Source organism: Peromyscus leucopus, chromosome 23 (assembly GCF_004664715.2).
Source record: "Peromyscus leucopus breed LL Stock chromosome 23, UCI_PerLeu_2.1, whole genome shotgun sequence".
Lineage (NCBI taxonomy): Eukaryota > Metazoa > Chordata > Mammalia > Rodentia > Cricetidae > Peromyscus > Peromyscus leucopus.
In genome coordinates this window covers 37,565,856-37,588,362 of record NC_051082.1, presented here as the reverse complement: position 1 = coordinate 37,588,362, position 22,507 = coordinate 37,565,856, and the positions used below count along the sequence as shown (strand labels likewise).

At 51.5% G+C, this 22,507-nt stretch overlaps 2 protein-coding genes across 2 annotated transcripts in view; one reads left to right on the top strand and one right to left on the bottom strand.

The window, feature by feature from the left end:
- The first annotated feature begins 2,598 nt into the window (after positions 1-2,598).
- On the top strand, positions 2,599-14,545 carry Fscn1 (fascin actin-bundling protein 1). The gene is made up of 5 exons (XM_028862599.2): positions 2,599-3,534; positions 11,583-11,739; positions 11,829-11,950; positions 12,191-12,358; positions 13,232-14,545. The coding sequence occupies exons 1-5, from the start codon at positions 2,703-2,705 to the stop codon at positions 13,432-13,434; spliced, it is 1,482 nt and encodes a 493-aa protein (XP_028718432.1). The 5' UTR covers positions 2,599-2,702; the 3' UTR covers positions 13,435-14,545.
- Rnf216 (ring finger protein 216) overlaps positions 10,396-22,507 on the bottom strand; it is a 150,939-nt gene continuing 138,827 nt past the window's right edge. Inside the window, exons 16-17 of the transcript XR_005089848.1 lie at positions 18,633-18,832; positions 10,396-10,808 (exon numbers count right to left, since the gene is read on the bottom strand). The gene's annotated coding sequence lies outside the window, so the exon portion shown is untranslated. The remainder of the gene's footprint in view (positions 10,809-18,632; positions 18,833-22,507) is intronic.

Sequence of the window (22,507 nt, the reverse complement as noted above, 5' to 3'; positions counted from 1 at the left end):
CACACTCCTGCTGGTTCCTCCATCTTATTAAAATTCTTAAAAGATTTACTTATTTTTTGAGACAGGGTTTCTCTGTGTAGCCCTGGCTGTCCTGGAACTCGCTCTGTAGACCAGGCTGGCCTCGAACTCACAGAGATCCGCCTGCCTCTGCCTCCCGAGTGCTGGGATTAAAGGTGTGCGCCACTGCTAGGCCTAAACTCGTCCCTATGCTTGCACACTCGTCACTTTGCTGACGGAGCCATTCCAAGCCCTTTTTTTATTTACATGTGTATTCATGTGTGTGCATGTGTGTGTATGCATGTGTGTGTATGCATGTATGTGTGTATGCATGTGTGTGTATGCATGTGTGTGTGTATGCATGTGTGTGTATGCATGTGTGTGTATGCATGTGTGTGTATGCATGTGTGTGTGTATGCATGTGTGTGTATATGCATGTATGTGTGTATGGGCAGGGGCGTCTGGGTACCACATGCATGGGGGGAAGCGTCAGAGGACAAGCTGAGGGAGTTGGTTTGCTCCTTCTACCATGAGTGTCCTGGAGACCGAATTCAAATCTTCAGCCTTGGTTGGTGAGTGCCTTTACCTGCTGAGCCTTCGTTCTAGCTCCCAACTTTGGTTTGTTTGTTTAATTAACCTTTTTTTTTTAAATATTTAATTTTATTTTTATGTGTGAGGGTGTCAGGTCCCCTGGAACTGGAGTTACAGACAGTTGTGAACTGCCATGTGGATGCTGGGAACTGAACTCAGGTTCTCTGGAAGAGCAGCCAGTGCTCTTAACCACTGAGCCATCTCTCCAGCCCCCAACTTGGGTTTTTGAGGCAAGGTTTCATATAGTTCAGGCTGGCCTAGAGTTCATTATGTAGCCTAGTAGCCTAGGAAGACCTTGTACTCCTAATCCTCCAGTGTGCTGAGGTTACAGGTTTGTGCCACCACGCCCAGCCATCCCCCATGACTTGAGCCTAAAGCCTGGCTTGGTCAGTGAATGCACCCATGTCCTGACGTGATGGTGAGTGACTAACCAATAGCTAACATTTATGGAGCCCTGACACATATCAGGCATTGGCTTAACTGCCTGATGTGTAATGAGGCTAACTTGTCCAAGTCTGCCCGAGATGTTCCTGAGTTGAACAGGTTTGAACAGAGTACCACTTCCAGGCACCCCTCAGTATATGTTTTTGGGTGTTAATGCTTTCAGTCTTCTGACTTGCTCCCCCAAGGCTGGCCTTGAACTTGTAGTAATCCTCCTGCCTCTGCACCCCCCTCCCCCAAGTTCTGGGATTGATGTGTGAGTCACTGTACCCAGGACTTTACTACAGAAGAGGAATCTGCCCAAAGTCACACAGCCAGAGAGGGTGGCTGGGAATCAACCTAGTCCTTGGTGAACTTTTCTGCGACCTCTAAGGGATTTTCCAGCAAGGGTGCTAGGGGCTTGTGTGGACTGACCTTTGACGATGGGCAGGCCATGCCACCTACTCTTTCTCTTTGATGGTCCCTGGAGGGAATTGCCTGGGACAGGGATCTGTTTGGACACAGATCACCCTGAGGACTGGTCAGCCTGTGGCTAGGCAAGCCAGAGGGCCCAGATCTTGTGGGCAGCCTGTGCTAGGGCCAGCATTCCAGGGGCCTGTCTGGTATGTGGGGAATGTCCTAAAGGTCTCAGCCTTCCAGAAACTCAAGGGAAGTGTTCTTACATGGGGTGGTGGGTGGTGGGAGGTGGTGTTTGGTGGGAATGTCCCTCTGGTATGTAACCATAAGGATCTGAAGTTAGTTACACTGGGGCTGTGCCATGTGAGGGAGTTGTCCTGCTTTTCTGATCTTTCTCCTAAATAGAGACTGCAATTCCTACCTTACCTACCCTGCTTCCTGGTCAATCAGCACCCCAGGGCTTGAGAATCACCAGAGTGGGGACATGGGTCACTGACGGTGACAATCACACAATCACCACAGTTTATGAAGAGTTAGTAGGGTGGCTGTACTCTAAAGCTGGCCCTGGAATAGAAACCTCAGGACTTGCTCAGGAGGCGCAGGCTGTAAGTCCTTGGAGAAACCCTAAGGTGGGCGGGTAGGTATGCTCCTCCCAGGAGTCCAACCTCTGTTCTATCCCAGGCCCCTCTGTTTCCAGCCGGTGTCTTCCGGTGTCTCTGGCCTTTTGAAGGAACAGCTCTAAGGCTACTTCCTGGTGCACCCTGGACCCCTCCCTCCATCCGGAACGCATCATTACCTTAAACCTGGCTGATCCTTCCTATCTGCCATGTTTGGGGTTGGGGTGCTCCAGGGTGGCTTCAGAGAGCAAGAGAAAGTTGCAGATCAGCCAAATACTGCAGAGAACGACAGCGGAGGTGCAGTTAAATGGACTAGCCAACACGCATGAGCCAGAGGCAGAAGGATTGATAAGAGTTCGAGTCCAGCCTGAGCCACACAACGGCTTCAAGGCCAGTCTGGGCTACACAGTGAGACCCTGTCTTAAAACCCAGAAAAATCCGCAGGAGAATCTCAGCGGCCCAGGCGCACGCTGCAGAGCCCCCTCCCCTGGCATGACGGCAGGGGGCGTGGCCTAACAAAGTGACGTCACACGCATATAAAACCCAGAGCGCCGCCGGGCTGGCTTTGTGGAGCGCTGCAGCGGGTTAAGCCGTGCTTAACAAAGGAGGTCGGGCACAGCCACCCAAGCTCCCGGGGCTACCGGGCCGCCCTCTGCCACCATGACCGCCAACGGCACAACCGAGGCGGTGCAGATCCAGTTTGGGCTCATCAGCTGCGGCAACAAGTACCTGACGGCCGAGGCGTTCGGCTTCAAGGTGAACGCATCCGCCAGCAGCTTGAAGAAGAAGCAGATTTGGACGCTGGAGCAGCCTCCTGATGAGGCGGGCAGCGCGGCTGTGTGTCTGCGCAGCCACCTGGGTCGCTACCTGGCCGCCGACAAAGACGGCAATGTGAGCTGCGAGCGCGAGGTGCCCGGCGCTGACTGCCGCTTCCTCGTCGTGGCGCACGACGACGGCCGCTGGTCGCTGCAGTCCGAGGCGCACCGGCGCTACTTCGGCGGCACCGAGGACCGCCTGTCGTGCTTCGCGCAGAGCGTGTCGCCGGCAGAGAAGTGGAGCGTGCACATTGCCATGCACCCACAGGTCAACATCTACAGCGTCACCCGCAAGCGCTACGCACATCTGAGCGCGCGACCGGCGGACGAGATCGCGGTAGACCGCGACGTGCCTTGGGGCGTCGACTCGCTCATCACCTTGGCTTTCCAGGACCAGCGCTACAGCGTGCAGACGTCGGACCACCGCTTCCTGCGCCACGATGGGCGTCTTGTGGCGAGGCCCGAGCCCGCTACGGGCTACACGCTCGAGTTTCGCTCTGGCAAGGTGGCCTTTCGCGACTGCGAAGGTCGCTACCTGGCCCCGTCCGGGCCCAGTGGCACCCTCAAGGCTGGCAAGGCCACCAAGGTGGGCAAAGACGAGCTCTTCGCCTTGGAACAGAGCTGCGCTCAGGTGGTGCTGCAGGCGGCCAACGAGAGGAACGTGTCCACGCGCCAGGGTGAGTTGGGGACATGTCCCCTTCTTGAGTCCCGATAAAGTGCACAAAAGCATCCCCCCACGCATGCATCCTTCTGTTTCCCGATCTCCCTATGCGCTCCCGTTAGGCGTACAGGCCTCTATGCCCCGCCTTGGGGAGGTGGGCTTCTGTTTTGAAAGACCGGCTCTCACTATGTAGCCCTGGCTATTGTGGAACTCGCTCTGTAGACCAGGCTGGCCTCGAACTCGCAGAAATCCTCCTGCCTCTGTCTCTTGAGTGCTGGGATTAAAGGCATGTGCTACCACCCCCTGTCTGGGACGTGCGCTTCTTCTGCGGGGAGGAGGTGACGTGGGGTGCGGCCTAGCACATCCTAAAGCAATACTGTCCACCTCCCCCACCCTTGGCTGGGGTCGTGGAGCTCCCTAGACCTTGCTTAGATCTTCTCTGTCCTCTCTTCCCAATCTAGGTTGTCCCCATCGTGAGCTGACCCCCTAGGATGGGCTACCTCAGCTCTTGAAAAGGAAGGGTTCCCCCTTGTCCATTTCCTCGTGCACCCTTTCTCCTGTTTGGCTGGAGGGCCAGGGGACAGTAACTCTTGCTCTTCCTGCCTTTCCTGGCGAGATGGTGGGGGTTTGGCGGGGCTTTTGATCGCGGCGGGGTGTGCGGGGCGGGGTCGGCCCTGGTACGGGGGAGGGGGAATGTCCGCAGGGGCTGCCCCTCCCCCACCCCGCCTCCCCTTGCCAAAGCCTGGCGCTCTGGGCCGCGGCCTTTGTGAGCAGGGGGGCGGGTCGCCTCGGCTGGGCCCTCCCTCGTCCCCTTTGTCCTGCTAGGGCTCTGCAGATGGGAAAACCAGATGCGGCGGAGCTGGGGGAGGGGATCAGCTTAGGCGGGTCCCTCTGCCGAGGAGCCACCCTCAACTCCCCAGGCATCGTCCCTGGTCCAGGGTCCTGTGCAGCCGCCTGGCTCTTCCTTCGCACCCCGGCTGGCGTGCGGCGTGGTGCGTGTGGCTGCGCGCCAGGCACTTTTCCTGCCCTCCGTGCAAGCCTCATGGTCCGGCACTCGGCCTTGCGAGTGTCCAGCTCCCTCCAGAAGCCTCTACCCTCGAGTGAACCGGTCCCCAAGGCGCCTGGCTGGGAACAATCGTTTGCAACTGGATCTGTCCCCATCCAGGGCCTCCAGCAGGCTGGCAGGCCATTTCCGACCCTCATGGGCGTGCCACAAGTAGGCGCCTCCTTTCTGGCGTACCCCTACTTCTTTGCCAAAGGGTCTTAGCTGCTTGCTGGCAGGGGCTTGTGAGATCTCGCTTCCTTGGGTGGGAAATTGGACCCAGGCTTTGGAGATAGCTGGATGGAAGCCGAGTCTGTGGCGAGGAAGACCGCCCTCCCCCAATGCAGAGGCCCTGGGTGGGGCCTGCCAGAATTTGGCTGAATTAAGGCTCAGAAAGGTGCAGCCATTTGCTTTAGGTTACAAGTAAATCAGCAACATTGAGAACTGGATGTATTTGATTGCAGAATGTTCTCTCATTACACACACACACACACACTCCAGTGCATGTCATTCTCTTGTTTCACATTGCTGGGTGAAGGGGGTCAGAGTTCCCACCTGTTTAGCAAACACTGAGATACAAGAGATAGTAAATGTCTCTTGGGGACATGGCTGGCATGTAAAGCAAAAGATTGGGGGTACAGGACCAGGGTACTAGATTCTCAGGGTCAGGGGTCCCAGGAGCTGCCCCAGGAGAGTGAATAGAAGTTAGCAGGCATCAAGTGTGTGAACTGGCCTTGCAGGCAGAGGGCACGGCCTGTGCAAAGTCCCCCAGGCAGGGAGGTGCAGAGAAAGGCCTGCATATCTGGGATTTGGGACTGAAGGGAACCCTGCAGATTCCAGGGACTCCCTAGCATAGAGAGACTGGCTCTCCCCTGAGCTGTGTCCAAGACTTACTGCCCTGGGGAAGGCTGGGATGAAACAGGTGACTTAGGCCCTTGGGGCCAGGAAGGAGCTAGAGGGTGTGTTTTGCGAGCCTGGGCAGGTACCATTCTCTGAGGGTGTCATGATTGTGCATGATTCACGCTGATGGGGCAAGATGGGGCGGAAATTGGAGCTGAAGGGATGAGACTCTGAAGGGAATTTGGGGTCATGGTTAGATCTCTTCTGCCCTCATGTGTCGGGGTTCGAGTCTCATTTCCATGTCAGCCAACTCCTCCCGGGGCTTTTTGGGGTGAGCTGCTGGGTGGGTGTGCCGGGGAGGCCATTTTGGGCAGGCCTGCGTGGCAGGGAGGCGGGGCTGGGCTTCGGAAACACGTGTTGGGAACTGCTAGCCAGGGATGGGGGAGGGACGGCTCAATCTGGGTTTGTGAATCACCCCTGCGGAGCTGCTTCCTGCTCCCCGGCCTCAATTTCCCCATCTGTAAAACAGAGGTACTTGGGGCCAGGCTCTGTTCCTAGGAGGTGGAGATCAGAGTGAGCAGTACCTTACACTGGATTAGGGGGAGGGTCTCCTGATCCTTACAAGCCCTTGCTGGCTCAAGGAGACCCCATGCTGTGTCTCCCTACACTGCTCAACCTGATTCACATGTTGGGTTCTAACCCCTGAGCATGCTTTAAAAGGATCTTGTCCCCATCATTTCTAGGGTGGCTGGCTGAGGAGTGGTGGGTGAGGCACGGCTTTGTGAGATGGCTGAGTTCCCCATTCTTGGCTGGAATGGCATAGTTTTGAGCACTGAGTAGACTTTGGGGTGGGTGGTTGGAGTGAACTCCTGTAGGATTCTAAGCTAAGCCCCCGTCCTAAATGAGATGGGTTGTGAAGGATGCTTATTTTGAACAAGGCAAGCTGCTAAGCCCAGGAAGGGGGTTGAGGGTTGGGAGACCCTCTGAGTCACCACAGCTGGTGAAGCTGGAAGATAGCCACGCCCCCTCCCGTGGGCTCCTAGGAGCCCATGACTCAGGTTTTCTGTGCTGCCACTGTTGGGGGAAAAAAAATCCCACAGAAATTCTGTTACTATAGCAACGGAGCTCCAATGTGAGTCCAAGGCCAAGTGGGGCCTTTCCCCCTGGGCTGGGCCTTCAAGGGGCCGTTCTGGAAGGGAGCTAACTTCTCTTTCCCGGCCCTTCCTGCTGGGGTGGGAGGGCCCGTGTCTCCTTGGCAACAGGCCCTCACATCCTTTCAGGGTCCCAACAGAGATGATCCTTTCTGGCAAGGTAGGGAAACTGAGGCAGAGAGAGGAGAATGCATTCACCAAAGGGTGCCTGGAGTCCACCTTTGGTGCCTCACTGGCCTCTTTAACAAAGACTGGATGCAACAAGCCCTTTGTCCCAGTACCTGGAGTGAGAGCGAGATGGTGGCCTGGATGAGGCCCTTTTTGCCCTTCATCTTGATGCTTATTCCTCAGAATTACTGTCTATGGCGCTGCCCTGCCTTGAACTCGGTGCCCATAACTTCTTGAGCAGGGGCCACTCCCTTGTGCGAGGATGACTAGCATGTTGGGAAGCCAACTTTTCTATCTCCTTTATCCCTCCAACCTTAGTTTTTGTTTTTGTCTTGCAGCTCATCTGGCTTTTGACTCTCCATCCTCCTGCCTCGGTTTCCAGAGTGCTAGGATGAGAGGCATGGGCCACCACTTCTGATTGGCTTCCTGTCCCCTCTTGCTCATCTATCTTGGAGCATCATTCTGCTGCTGGAGTGGTTGGGAGGGACTTTTCCTTCCTTCCTTCCTTCCTTCTTTCCTTCCTTCCTTCCTTTCTTTCTTTCTTTCTTTTTTTTTTTTGAGACAGGGTTTCTCTGTGTAGCCTTAGCTCTCCTGGAACTTGCTCCATAGACCAGGCTGGCCTCAAACTCAGAGATTTTTCTGCCTCTGGCTTCTGTGTCCTGGAATTAAAGGTGTGCTTTTCTTTTATTGTGGGAATGTGGTGATCAAACCCAAGGCCTTGTGCATGATGACAGGCAAGTTCTCTATACAGATGACCTATACCTTAGAAGATTCTAGGCAAATGCTCTGTCACTGAGCCACACCCCCAATGCTGGCTTTTCCTTCTTTTTTTCCAAATAAAATTTTAATCTAATTACTTTTATTGAATTATTTGTATGTGGGGGCTTCTATGTAGACCACAAGACACACATGGAACTCAGAGGACAACTTGTGGGAATCAGTTTTCTCCTTCAACCAATTTGACTCTGGAGATGGAAGTCTGGGGGCTTGGTGACACAGGCCTTTACCCACCGAAGTTCCTATGCTGGCTTTTCCTGACTGTCCCATTACCCTCTGGGCACTCGTTGAAGGGATGGGATTCCTTGCCCTCTCTGGCACTGGGTGTGGCTGTTTGGCCCAGTGGGCTGTGCTTACTCAGCTTTCTCTACACATGGCAGCCCAATTATGGGCAGGCGGAGGGGACAGTGGGCAGTAGCCCACATTCATGTGGCCAGCTGTCTTCTCAATGTGTAGCAGTCCCTAGTGTAACCAGAGGCAGGAGAGCCCGTTTCTGCCTGAGGAGGTGGGTGGTTGAGCAGATTCCAGCCCAGAGCTTTGGCTTTGGGGTGTCTACCTAGCCTGAGGAGGGCCTTCCTACCCTCTTCCATGCTTCAGTGGTAAACCCTGTGGAGACACTGGGTCAGGATATTGGGTGACCCACCACGGAAGCCATGTCTGATAAGGCATGGCCAGCATTTGTCCATCTCCACTTCTGCAAGCCAAGAGACCCCTTGTCTTGTTGGGTGACCTTGAGCCAAGGCCATGCCACCTCTTGATCTCCTCTCCCACTTTGTGAGGTAAGGGTCCCCGTTGCACAGATAGAGACATCGTTGGGTCAGGGTGGTACTAGCACACCCTTGGGTGGGGTGTTAGCTAAGGATCGGTCCCTAGGGGCGAGAGTGAAGTAGGTGGCACCTGCCATCTACTTGGTCCCTGTTTCATAAGGTGCAAACAGTGAGCCCCAGCAGTATACATTGTGACCAGGTTGAGAACATTCTTAAACAAAGAGTTTGTCTGGTTAGGACCCAAGATACCACTTCCGGGTGGAGTCAAAGCCAGTGTGCAAAGCTGGGCTGCAGAGCATGCCTTGGGAGCAACACCTTATTTGGGGTCATGTGACATGGAAATTTAGCAAGAAGTCAGCAAGCCATGCTTGGGGTGCACACCTGTAATCCCAGCACTCAGGAGGCAGAGGCAGGTGGATCTCTGAGTTAAAGGCTAGCCTGGGATACGCAATGAGACCCTGCCTCAAAACAAAACCAAATCAAAAAAGAGGGGGCGATGGAGAGATGGCTCAATGCTTTAGAACATTTGTTTATGTTTTTGTTTTTGAGACAGAGTATCTCTACGTAACCACTCTAACTGTCCTGGAACTCAGATATGTAGACCAGGCTAGCTTCTAACTCAGAGATCCGCTTGCCCCTCTGCCTGGGGAGTGCTGGGATGAAAGGCATGCATCACTACCACCTGGTTCTAGAATACTTGTTCTTACAGAGGACCGGCACTTAGATGGTGGCTCACAGCCACCTATAACCCAGTTCCAGGAAAGCTGGCCTCTGAGGGCACTAGACACACATGTTGTGCACATCTATACACACAGGCAAAACATTCTTACATATAAAATACAAGAAATCTTTCGGTTTTTCTGGACAGGGTTTCTTTTTCTTTCTTTTCTTTTTCTTTTTTTTTTTTTTGGTTTTTCGAGACAGGGTTTCTCTGTGTAGCTTTGCGCCTTTCCTGGAACTCACTTGGTAGCCCAGGCTGGCCTCGAACTCACAGAGATCCACCTGCCTCTGCCTCCCAAGTGCTGAGATCAAAGGTGTGCACCACCACCACCCGGCTAAGAAATCTTTTTTAAGATTAAGGAAAATCAATTAAAAAAAGAGAGGAAATGAGGGAGGCTCAGTGATCCTGTTTGGGTCCACCAGCAGGGAAATGCTAGAAAGTGTCGTCAGTCTTCAGTGTTTGTGGCTGGTGGGGGCAGGGATAAAGTATGACTTCATCTTTATCCTTTTTGAGTATTTTAAGTTTTTTAAAGGAACATGTGGTCATTGTGTGTGTCTGTGGTACTGGAGATGGAGTCTTGGGTTTTCCACCATGCCAGGCAAGCAGTTTACCACAGAGCTATATTCTCAAATCCCTCTCTGTTTTATATATTTTATATGTAGCCCTGGCCAAGAACTCATTATATAGACTAGGGTGACCTCAGAATCAAAGAGATTCACCTCTACCTCCCGAGTGTTAGGGATAAAGGCATGTACCCCCATACTCACCTTAAAAACAAAATTGTGCTGGGCGGTGGTGGCGCAAGCCTTTAAACTCAGGAGGCAGAGGCAGGCGGATCTCTATGAGTTCGAGGCCAGCCTGGTCTACAAAGTGAATTCCAGGAAAGGCGAAAAACTACACAGAGAAACCCTGTCTCAAAAAACAAACAAACAAACAAACAAAAAACCCAAACAAGCAAAAAAAAACCAAAGCCAAAATTGCACTTATTTTATGTTTGTATGGTCAGGGTGACGGCCCACATACTAAGGCATAGGTTTAGATGTTGGAGTTGGTTTCCCTCTGCTTTGTTGGTCCCAGGGGTCAAACTCAGGTTGTTAGGCTTGGCGGTAGGTGTCTTCACCTCATGAGCCATCTTGATGGCCTGCAGCCGTGTGTGTGTGTGTGTGTGTGTGTGTGTGTGTGTGTGTGTGTGTGTGCGCGCGCGCGCGCGCGCACATGCTCATTGGGGCAGGATGGGTGGGGGTGTCTCATGTAGCTCAGGCTAGCCTTGAACTTCTGACCCTTTTATGCAGTTCTGGGGATGGACCCCAGGACTTTCTGCATGTTAGTGCTTGCACTGTACCAACTGAGGTATAGCCACAGCTGTGTTTTATTTTTTTTGAGATAGGGTCTCAGTCGTAGCTGAGGCTAGTCTCAGCCTCCTGAGTGCTGGGATGACAGGCGTGGGTCGCTGAGCATAGCTCATACTTTATATTCTTTTACTTTCACACATCCCCTCTACAGGAAGTGGGTGACGAACCCGCTTTTACCAGCACCCCACAATGTGACATTCTGCAGAACCAGCTCCATCTGTGTGTTTATTCAATGGTTTGGGTTGTATTTAAAGCAAATTCCTAACACTGGGGCGACTTATCCGGAAACGCCTCCATCTGTACCTACAAAACCGGGCCGTTCCTTACATAACAGCAGCATTGCCTAACTGGAACTGATCTTCAAAACTCAATCCTGGGCCACAGGAGAGTTCTCTTGCTTGGCTTTAGAACATCTTTGTGGGTGGTTCATTTTGAAGTTTGAGGGCTTCCTTCCTTCTTGTCTTTTGGGGTGCTAGAGATAAAAGAAACCCATCAGTGACTGAGCTAAATCCCCAGTTATATATATATTATATAATATTATAATCTCTCTCTCTCTCCATATGGAGAGAGAGAGAGAGAGAGAGAGAGAGAGAGAGAGAGAGAGAGAGAGAGAGAGAGTTTAATATATCCCCAGCTGGCCTGCCTCAGTCTTCTGAGGACTGGCACATCTGATTTTTATTGTTTATATGTGTACCCCTAACATGGAGGTCAGATGTCAACATCAGATATGTCGTCCTCTGTCATTCTACACACTTTCTTTTGAGATGGATTCTCACTATAAGCTCTGGCTGTCCTATAACTCACTATGTAGACCAGACTGGCCTCAGACTCACAAAGATCCACCTGCCTCTGTCTCCTGAGTATACTTATGCCTTTAATCCCAGCACTCTGGAACCAGAGGCACATGGATCTCTTGAGTTCGAGGTCAGCCTGGTCTACAAAGAGAGTTCCATACAGAGAAACCAAAGACAAAAGATAAAAGGGATCTCTCAGTGGCTCAGGGGGTTTAGCTAAGCTGGCCAGTCATTGAGCTCCAGGGATCCATCTGTCTTGGCTTCCCCATTCTGGGATTATAGCCTCTGCCGCCATGCCAACTTCTATGTGGTTTCCAGGGATCTGAATTTAGTGTCTGAGCAAGTCCCAGGATTACCCTCAGAGAGACCTGAGCCACACTTGAGGAAGCCCTGTGGTATCTTGAGTATGGTGAGACAACAGTGGCCTAATTGGCTGGGGTCCCCCTCTGTAGGAATGGACCTATCGGCCAATCAGGATGAAGAGACTGATCAGGAGACCTTCCAGCTGGAGATCGACAGGGACACAAGAAAGTGTGCCTTCCGCACCCACACGGGCAAGTACTGGACGCTGACGGCAACCGGAGGGGTGCAGTCCACTGCATCCACCAAGTGAGTGACACCCCTGAATCACCTGGGCTGGCTATTCTCCTGGGACCCCATGCTTGATCCCATGCTGCCAACCCCTCTCCTCTTCCCAGGAATGCCAGCTGCTACTTTGACATTGAGTGGTGTGACCGTCGCATCACTTTAAGAGCATCCAATGGCAAGTTTGTGACTGCCAAGAAAAATGGTCAGCTGGCCGCCTCAGTGGAGACAGCAGGTAGTCACACTGGAGTATGCACCCCGAGTCTGCTTCCTTAGTGCCTTAGAGGGACAGTCACCCTGTGGTCGATCACCAGCCCCACATGAACCTCTCTGTGTGGGCAGGCATCCCCTTAAGTTGGTGTAACCTCAGGCTGGCAACATGTAACCCTTAGCTTCTTGATATTTCTCTCTGAGCCACAGCCTGGCTGGTTCATCCCTGTTGCTATAAACTCAATGGCCCCTTTTGCTGTGACAGGGGACTCTGAACTCTTCCTCATGAAGCTGATTAACCGCCCAATAATCGTGTTCCGTGGTGAGCATGGATTCATTGGCTGCCGCAAGGTCACGGGCACTCTGGATGCAAACCGTTCCAGCTATGATGTCTTCCAGCTGGAATTCAATGATGGTGCCTACAACATCAAAGGCAGGTTTTCTGGGTGGGGATGCTTGCAGTCATTCAAGGTCATAGGGGAACGGGTGTGTCCTAGGTCTATTAGGGGTAGCCCTCTTGTCTGTAGAGAGAATTTTCCCAGCCTATCCTGGGCAGATGGAGAAGGTGGGAGGTAACTAGAGATGGGTGGTGCATGGCTATAATCTAGGAATCTGAGGCAGGAGAATTATCTTAAAAAAAAAAAAAAAAAAAAAGGAAAGAAAAGAAAAGATAAAAGGAGAAGATGGGAGATAAGGATATGACACCTTGGATGTGGGACCAAAACTAGGGTGAAGGACCCCAACAGCCCAGAAGTTGGAATCAGAACCCCGTGCTGTGTATGGCCTTGGCAAGGCAGACCCTATTCCTTTCTTTATAGTGCTGAGGACTGAGTTCAGAGCCACACCCCAGCCCCTCACTGGGGGATTCTAGGAGGTGCTCTGCTGCTGATCTACATACCTCTTTTTTTTTTTTTTTTTTTTTTTTTGGGACAGGGTCTCACTTTGTGGTCCTAGCTGTCCTAAAACTTGCTTTGTAGACCAAGCTGGCCTTAAAGTCAGATCTACCTGCCTTTGCCTCCCAGATGTTGGGATTAAAGGTATATGCCACCATGACTAGCCCCTAGTCCTCTTATATTTTTTAGTTTGAGACAGGGTGTTAGTGAATTTCCCAGGATGGCCTTGAACTCTAGCTAATCCTTCTGCCTCAGTTTCTTGAGTATTAGGATTATAGGACTATACCCCACATATACCCCGCATCCAGCTGACCTCACTCAATTCTGGAAGCTGACTGTGGGAGGGAATAGTAATCCTTTCCAAGAATGGATGTGGGGTGGGGAACACAGCTTGACATGAAATCTCTCCCCAGACTCCACGGGCAAGTACTGGACAGTGGGTAGTGATTCCTCGGTCACCAGCAGCAGCGATACCCCTGTGGATTTCTTCCTTGAGTTCTGTGACTACAATAAGGTGGCCATCAAAGTGGGCGGCCGCTACCTGAAGGGGGACCATGCCGGGGTCCTGAAGGCCTGCGCGGAGACCATCGACCCCGCCTCACTCTGGGAGTACTAGGGCCATCTGCTGTCTGCGGGTCACTCATCCAGTCCCTCCTGCTATCCTTACTCGCCAGGTGGCCCTGCAGCAGGTGGCAGCCCCTTGCCTTTCAAACTGGAAACCCGAGAGAAAATGGTGCCCTCACCTGTTGCCCTCTGTGGACCCCCTTTCCCCTAATTCTCTGCTCCCCATGGGTCAGTAGCTGCAGACTGTCCCTGGGAGGGATTTTGGGTCCCTCTGCACCCTTCTCTGCCATGGGGCATGCTGGCACCTTTCTTCTGACCTCAGACAACTCTGAGCCTTATTTCCCCAGGAAGTGGCCTAGGAGAAGTTGGGTGGGGGGCCGAGGGAACTGCCCCCATCCCTGAGCTTGTAACTGGAAGCCCTCCCCCCTAGAGATCATACCTCTGGTGTACCTGCTCTGGCCCCAGCACCTGGAGGCAAGCCTTTTGGTGGGACCGATGCCCGGCATGGCCTGGTTTACCCACAAGTTTTTTCTGGATCATGGCTAGAGAGCAGCCTCTGACACTGCAGAAGTACTGCCAGGCTCCCTGACTCAAAGCTAGCTGGGTGGCACTGCCAGATTGCCCCTGTACATTCTGGGGGTTGGGGGGGGACATCTTGCTCCCTTCTCTTTCCTTTGCACCCTGGCCTGACTGGAAGCAGGAAAATGACCAAATCAGTATTTTTTTTTTTTTTTTAAGGAAAATGTTACTGTTGAAAGGGCCCTGGGCAAACCTGCCTGGTTGGTTGTAGCTATGAGTGGTCTTGGGGGGTTGGGGGAGATGCTTGACACCTGGCCTTCCCAGTGGGTTCCCTTCCTCTCTCCCTTCCTCCTGCCTGCCTACCCCCAGCCCTGGCCCTATGATTGGTGCTCCGTGTCTTTCTGACACCTCGGGGCTCCTGGGGTGGGAGAAAGCCAGGCACGTCCCTCCCTGGGAGCTCTGGAGTAAACCTCAGGGGGGCCCTTCCCAGATACCCCATTCTACCAGTTCCCCAACACCGTGCATCTCACTCACTTGGGGTGTCTCAGTCTTTTATTTTTTTGTAACTGTCATTTGTATAACTCTGAAGACCCATGATAGTAGCTTTGAACTGGAAAATAAAACAACGCCAAGTCTGCAGCCTGTGCATGTCTCACCGAGGAAGTGGTTGGGGGAGTGGATAGAGGGTGGCCAGGGAGGGAGCCTGCACTGATGTTCGCGGGTGGGGGGCAGACTCTTGTTTAGGTCTCAGACCATAGTGGCTCCAGCATGTGCAGTAGTAGCCCTTGGCTGAGAAATGGCTGAACATGGAGCTCCTGGCTCTAATAACATGAATATTTGAAAGTTTAGGCCAAGGGCAGGCAAGAGGGTTTAGCAGGTAAAGCTACTTGCTGCCAAGCCTCATGTCCTAAATTTGATAATCCAATACCAATGTGAAAAAGTTGGGTGCAGTGGTGTACACCCATCCCAGGACTTGGGGAAAGGGTAGAGAGACAGGAGGATCCCTGAAGTTTGCTTGCTGCTCATACTCACTTAATCTATGAGCTCTGCATTCAGAGATACCCTATCTCAGTAAGGTGGGGATGGGCTGAAGAAGACACTCCAGACAGACCTTTGGCCTCTACACCTCCACACACAAATAAAAACAAGCCAGGCTTGTCGTTCCTGGCACTCGGGTGGAGCAGGAGGATCACAGATTCAAGGCTGCCTAAGTCTCAGAATGAGTGCCTGGACACTCTGCTCGATGTTTTAAGTGAATGGGCTGTAGGGTGTAGTTTGTGGGCAGCACAGCTGAGGCTCTAGGTTCCATTCCAGGTAACCTCACAAAAAGTGCTGGTCCAACTGGGCATGGTAGTGAATGCCTCTGGAGACAGAGGAAGGTAGATCTAAAAGTTGGAGGCCAGCCTGGTCTACAGAGCGAGTTCTAGGACAGCGAGGACTGTTACACAGAGAAACCTTGTCTTAAGAAACAGAACAACAAAAAAGACCTACACCCTTGGAGGGCAAGCTAGGGTCTTGGGAGTGTGCCAGAGGTACACAGGTTGAAGGATTCCTCCCTACAGGTAGGTACTTAGTGGGGTCCTTTGGAGCATCCCAGAGTCCTATTTTACAGAGGGGGGACACTGGGGCGTAAGAAAAAACAACAACCTTGTTTGCTGTTGCGGGAGAGTGCTGAGTAGAGCACCCCTAAGCCCCAGCAGCTGGAGGCTCTGCAGAGGCGGTTGGAGAGCCACACTGATTGGCTGCTGCTGACGAAATGAAGAGGCCGAGCTGTGATTGGTGGTCCCTGAGGGAAGGAGTGCAGGAGATTGACTGGGGCAGATGGCCACAAAGGGTCCAGTGGCCCCTGCAGGGTGGAAGCTCGGCCCCAAGCCAGGATAGTGTCAATGACAAGGAGAGACAGATGAATCCTGCCGAGTCAAACTCAGGCTCTGGTGGGGGCCGTGCTGGGGGGAAGGGACACTTTGTCCATCACCACCACCAAGCACAACCTGGCCACCTGATGACTGTTCCTGCCGCGCTGGAGGGGAGGGTCCAATGGAGGAGACACATGCTGAGTTTAATGGTGGAGGCTCAGAGTCTCTTGGGGCCAGCTCAGGGTGTAAGGGAGGAGGCCCAGGTCTGAAGGGGGCTGACACAGGGTCTGATGGGAGAGCAAGGGAGGACTAACAAAGGGTGAATAGGTAGAAAGGACCTAATAAAAAAAAGGGTCAAAAGAGCTCCTGGTCAGGGGACTTTCAGGACAGGCCCTGAGTAGAGGAAGCTGTCAGAGAAAGGCTGGGCTAGTGAGGCTAGGTTTTAGGGGCCCAGGCAGCTTGTGAAGGCAACAGGCGTCTTGGAGGGAAGGGGGGCACCCATGAGCTAGCACACACCATAGAGATGTCTGAATCCTGCACACACTCATGCACATGGGTGGGCATGCAGAAGCACATTTGCACATGCAGCAGTTCCCATAGCCAGCTGTAGCTGGGTACCGTTATGTCCCTTTAACCCATCCCCTCATTCCTTCCAGCTGAGTCAGGTATACCACAGCTCTAAGACAGATCCCCTATAAATCTATTTTTGTGTGTGAGTGCACGAATCCCACTGGTGTTGCACAAATGGGAAACTGAGGCAGAGTCTCAGGGAAGCTGATAGCACAGGCTAGTGTGTAAGTTTTCTCTCTGTGTGTGTAGACTGTTCTACCTACATGCGTGTGCACCACATATGTGTACCTAATGCCTGCAGAGATCAGAGATATTGAATGACCTGGAGCTGGAGTTATGGATGGTTGTAAGCCACCACGAGGGTGCTGGTCTTCTGCAAGAGCAGCAAGTGCTCTTGACCATGAAGCCATCTGCAGTCTCCTCCACCAACATTATTTATGTTTTGTAGACAGGGTCTCATGAGCTCAGGCAGAAGTCAAGAATGACCTTAAATTTCTGTGCCTCTTGCCTCTACCTCCTGAGTTCTGGGTGGTGACAGGCATGCTGGCTTCAGACCCATAGCTTCATGTATGCTAGGCAAGAACTCTACCAACTGAGCCACAACCATATCTTATTTGTTTTCTTTTTGGACATGCTCTTGCTATGTAGCCCAGGCTGGCTTCTCAAACTCACAGCCACCTTACTGACTCAGCTTCCCAAATGCTGGGATTACAGGCTTGAGCCACTGTAGGAAAGAACAATGGAGAAGCTATTCTGTCCCTCATGGGTTCCTCCAGTTCTGTCAGAGTTCAGGAGGCTTGGCGGGCGGATTACAGTCCCCTTTGGAGCTCGTCTCCAGCCTTAAGCACCCCCAGTTCTACCCTGCAGGTCTGGCCTTCAGGAAGCCTTGATGAGATGGGACACTGCCCTGATTGGTGCTGGCTGGATCTCTCTGGTGGGGAGCTGATGGGTTCAGTCTGGGAATTTCCCTACCAAGTCCACACTGGACACCCTGTCCAAGACCTGCTTCTAATCCCTCCTGTGGGGACCTAAGGGAGTGACATCCAAATCCCCATAGGGCCCCCATTTTCTCCTAAGATGAGTGGTCTTCCCTACTGGACAGATAAGAGCTGACCTGAACTTGTTTAAATGTTGAATGCAAGGAGCTTTGGAAATGGCCGTTGGTAAAATGATTGCCTTGTGTCTTAGGGTTTCTAATGATGTGAAGAGACACCATGACCATGGCAACTCTTACAGAAGAAAACATTTAATCAAATTGGCTCACAGTTCAGAGGTTTAGTCCATTATCACCATGGCAGGAAGCAGGGCATCATGCAGGCAGACATGGTGCTGGAGAAGGAGCTTAGAGTCCTTACATTTTGATCCTCAGTCAACAGGAAGTGAACTGAGACACTAGGGCATAGCTTGAGCAAAGGAGACCTCAAAGCCCACCCCACAATGACATGCTTCCTCCAACAAGGCCACACCTACTCCAACAAAGCCACACTTCCTAATAGTGCCACTCCCTTTGGGGGCTATTTTCTTTCAAATCACTACACTTTGCAAGCATTGGGACCTGAGTTTGATCCTCAGAGCTGGGGAGGTTAAAAACAGACTGGGCTCACTAGTCCCCCGGTCCAGGTAAATTGGCAAGCTCAGAAAACAAGATGGATGGTTCTTGAGGAACAACACCCAAGGTTGACTCTTAGTGTTCACATGCATGTGCACATATGTATCTGCACACACGCACATATGCATATAATACCCTAATCCATTTGGTAGTGTGTGCCTGTAATCATGGTACTTGGGAGACAGGCGGAGATCATCTTCAGGTTGAGGACAACCTGATCTATATATCTAGTTACTAAGTGAGACTCTGTCTCCAACTTGAGGGTGGCTCACACCTCTAATCCCAACACTGAAGCAGCCAAGACTGGAAGATACCTACAAACGAAGGTTACCTAGAGTTCAGTGCCAGCCTGGGCTACAAAGTGAGTCCCAAGCTAGGCTGAGCTAGCTTAAGACCCTATCTCAAAACTAACTAACCAAAAGACCCTACTGCCTTTCATTCAGAAGATAACTTGAGCCGGGTGGTGGTGGTGCACGCCTTTAATCCCAGCACTCGGGAGGCAGAGGCAGGCCGATCTCTGTGAGTTCAAGACCAGTCTGGTCTACAAAGTGAGTTCCAAGACAGAAAGGGCTGTTACACAGAGAAACCCTGTCTTGAAAAACAAACAAACAAACAACAAAACTAAACAAACAAAAAATAACTTGAGTGTGCAGGCTGTGTGTGTGTGTGTGTGTGTGTGTGTGTGTGTGTACTTACTATTACAGTAAATGAGTCTGAGAGGCCTCCAAGAGCATCCTGCTGATCCATTTTTTTCTATGTTGAGCAATGGACAAGGAGTTCCTGGCTTCTCTGGGTTGTCACATTCTTGTCTAGATGGGAGATAAGAAGGGTCTCTGGGTCCATTGAGAGTGTTAACAGCAGAGGGAACAGATGGGGTCTCCCACGGAGAGGGATGCCTGGAGGAAGAAGGGAAACTTTTAGTTTACCATGAAAGCCAAGCCTCTTCCTGGGCTTCTGGCTTAAGACGTCCCACAATGGGCAAAGCCATCCCCTGAGGTGGGCTGAAGGGAGTGGTCAACATTCCTCTCCCCTTTCCTGGGACCCAGCCCTGACACTTGTGGGGAGGGGAAGGATAGGGGAACACTGTCTTCTTTGAGTCCCCTAACTAGAGCCACAGGCCAGGTTTTAGTAATTAATGACAATTTTTTTTTTTTCTTGTTTTTCGAGACAGGGTTTCTCTGTGTAGCTTTGCGCCTTTCCTGGAACTCACTTGGTAGCCCAGGCTGGCCTCGAACTCACAGAGATCCACCTGGCTCTGCCTCCCGAGTGCTGGGATTAAAGGCGTGCGCCACCACCGCCCGGCCTAATGACAATTATTTTTAACCTTGTTATTTTTCCTCTTCTTTTTTTATTTAAGAAAATTTTAAATTCATTTTACATACCAACCACAGATTCCCCTCTCATCCCTCCTCCCGCTCTCCCACAGCCTTCCCCTCCCCTTCCTACCTACCTCCCATCCCCTCCTAAAAAGCATAAGGCCTCCCATGGGGGGACAGCAAAGCCTGGTACATTCAATTGAGACAGGACCAAACCTCCCCCCTCCCATCAAGGCTGAGCAAGGCATCCAACCATAGGTAATGGGCTCTAGAAAGCCAGCTCATACACCAGGAATAGATCCAGAGGCCCCTCAAACAGACCAAACTACACAACTGTCTCCTGTATGCAGAGGGCATAGTCTGATCCCATGCAGAGTTTGTGACTCCCTATGAGCTTGATTCAGTTGTCTCTGTAGATTTCCCTATTATGATCCTGACCCCCTTACTCATATAATCCCTCTTCCCTCTCTTTGACTAGACTCCCGAAAGTCTATGGATCGGGACTGTGGATCTCTGCATCTGCTTCCATCAGTTACTGGATGAAGACTCTATGATGACAGGATATTCACCAATCTGATTACCAAGGTAGGCCAGTTCAGGCACCCTTTCCCCTATTGCTAGTAGTCTAAGCTGGGGTCATCCTTGTGGATTCCCGGTGATTTCCCTAGGACTAGGTTTCTCCCTATCCCCAGGATGTCTCTTTCTATCACGGTATCTCTTTCATTGCACTCCCACTCCGTCCCTCCCCCAGCTCAACCACCCGTTCCCTCATGTTCTCATCTCCCATTCCATCCCCTCTATTGTCCCGCTTCACCTCCAGTTTACTCATGGAGATCTCATCTATTTCCCCTTCCCAAGGCAATCCATGTGTCCCTCTTAGGGTCTTCCTTGTTACCTAGCTGTGGAGCTGTGGGCTGTAGTCTGGTTATCCTTTGCCTTACATCTAGTATCCACTTATGAGTGAGTACATACCATGTTTGTCTTTCTGAATCTTGGTTACTTCACTCTAGTTCTATCCATTTGCTGCAAATTTCATGATGTCATTGCTTTTTACAGCTGAATAATACTCCATTGTGTATATGTACCACATTTTCTTTATCTATTCCTCAGTTAAGGGGCATCTAGGTTGCTTCCAGGTTCTGGGTATTATGAAGAACACTGCTATAAACACAGTTGAGCAAGTGTCCTTGTGGAATGATTGAGCATCCCTTGGGTATATGCCCAAGAGTGGTATTGTTGGGTCTTGAGGTAAATTGATTTCCAGTTTTCTGAGAAACCACCATACTGATTTCCAAAGTGGCTGTATAAGTTTGCACTCCCACCAACAGTTGAGGAGTGTTCCCCTTGCTCCACATCCTCTCCAACATAAGCTGTCATCAGTGTTTTTTTTTTTTTTTCTTCTTTGAGACAGGGTTTCTCTTTGTAGCTTTGTGCCTTTCCTGGAACTCACTCTGTAGCCCAGGCTGACCTTGAACTCACAGAGATCCACCTGCCTCTGCCTCTCGAGTGCTGGGATTAAAGGTGTGCACTACCACCACCACCACTACCACCACGCTAAATATGCTGGTTTTTGTTTTTGTTTGTTTGTTTCGGTTTTCCAAGACAGGTTTTCTCTGTGTAGCTTTGGAGCCTGTCCTGGAACTCACTCTGCAGATCAGACTGGCCTCAAATTCACAAAGATCCACCGGCCTCTGCCTCCTTAGTGCTGGGATTAAAGGTGTGCCACCACTGCCTGTTCTGTAGACCTTGAAAGAGGTAAAGAGAAGCCAGGCCTGATGATGCAATCCTGCAGTCTCAGCTCTGGGAAGGTAGATGTGGAAGGATCAGGAGTTCAAGGCCAGGTTTGCCTAAATGGTGAGTTGGAGGCTAGCCTAGGTTACATGAGAGCCTGCCTCCCATTCCTCCCCTGCAAATAAAGAAAGAGGTGAATGAGTTAAAGTGAGGTCAAATGGGCTGGGGGTGTGGCTTAGTGGTGGAAGGCTTACTTATCGTGTGCAAGGCCTGGGTTCAACCCCTAGCACTGACTATAGATAGGCAGATGGTAGATAGATAGATGATAGATAGGTAGATAGACAGACAGACAGACAGAGACAGACAATATAGTGAGGTCATTAGGCAAAACTTGATCCAAAAGATTGGGGCTCCTATAAGAAGAGTGAATCACACTGGCCAGATCCCGTGGCACCTAGCTGAATTCTAGCACCTGGGGTGGAGGGATGGAGGCAGGAGGATGAGGCATTCAAGGGCATCCTTGGCTACATAGTGAGTTTGAGGCCAGCCTGGGTCCCACAAGACTTTGTCAAATCCTTCCCCACTAACAACAATGAAAAACCCCCAAAGGAGCTGGGTGGTGGTGTCACACACCTTTAATCCCAGCACTCGGGAGGCAGAGCCAGGCGAATCTTTGTGAGTTCGAGTCCAGCCTGGTCTACAAAGTGAGATCCAGGACAGGCTCCAAAGCTACACAGAGAAACCCTGTCTCGAAAAAAGAAGAAAAAAAAAAAAAGAAAAAGAAAAAAAAAAAGAAAAGAAAAAAAAAACAAAGGAAAACCTTCCTGCTAAATCATAAAGCCCACACTGAAACACAGACAGCTTCCTTGGGAAAACACGGGCCTTCAAGGCCACAAGGTTTATTTGTGAACAGATGACAGGAAGCACTGTAGGGAGAACTCAGATGCAGAGAGGAAGGGACCAGCAGAGTCACCACGTGGACAGGAGAGCTGGGCAGCTCAGAGGAAACGGCACACACCAGAGCCATCCGCCTAGGAGCTGGTCCACAGCTTCCTGCAGCGTGGACCCCGCCACACCCAGGCAGAGCAAGCACTGGCCTGTGGACAGAAAGCAGACACAGGATAGAGCTGGTACAGGGGCCAGCTCAGTACACTTGAAGTATGAGCCCAGTGAAATGAGGGGCATCATAGTGTCTGTTTCAGGTATTTACTATGCAGGCTGGTCTCAGAAACCTAGTATATATTATTATTATTATTATACACACACACACACACACACACACACACACACACACACACACACACACGTTTTTATTTTTTTGAGAGAGTTTCTCCATGTAACAGCTCTGGCTGTCCTGAAACTTGCTCTGTAGACCAGGCTGACCTCTGCCTCCCAAGTGTTGGGATTAAAGGCTTGCATGCATCATCATGCCTGGCTACATTTTGCATTTAAACACACACACAGACACACACACCACTGTGTGCATGTTGACATCAAAGGACAAAGAGTCAGTTTTCTTCTTTC

Coding starts and splice junctions, on each gene's coding strand:
- Fscn1 (XM_028862599.2), top strand. CDS start 2,703: ATGACCGCCAACGGCACAACCGAGGCGGTGCAGATCCAGTTTGGGCTC. Junction 3,535..11,582: donor GAACGTGTCCACGCGCCAGG/GTGAGTTGGGGA, acceptor CCCCCTCTGTAG/GAATGGACCTATCGGCCAAT. Junction 11,951..12,190: donor CGCCTCAGTGGAGACAGCAG/GTAGTCACACTG, acceptor TTGCTGTGACAG/GGGACTCTGAACTCTTCCTC.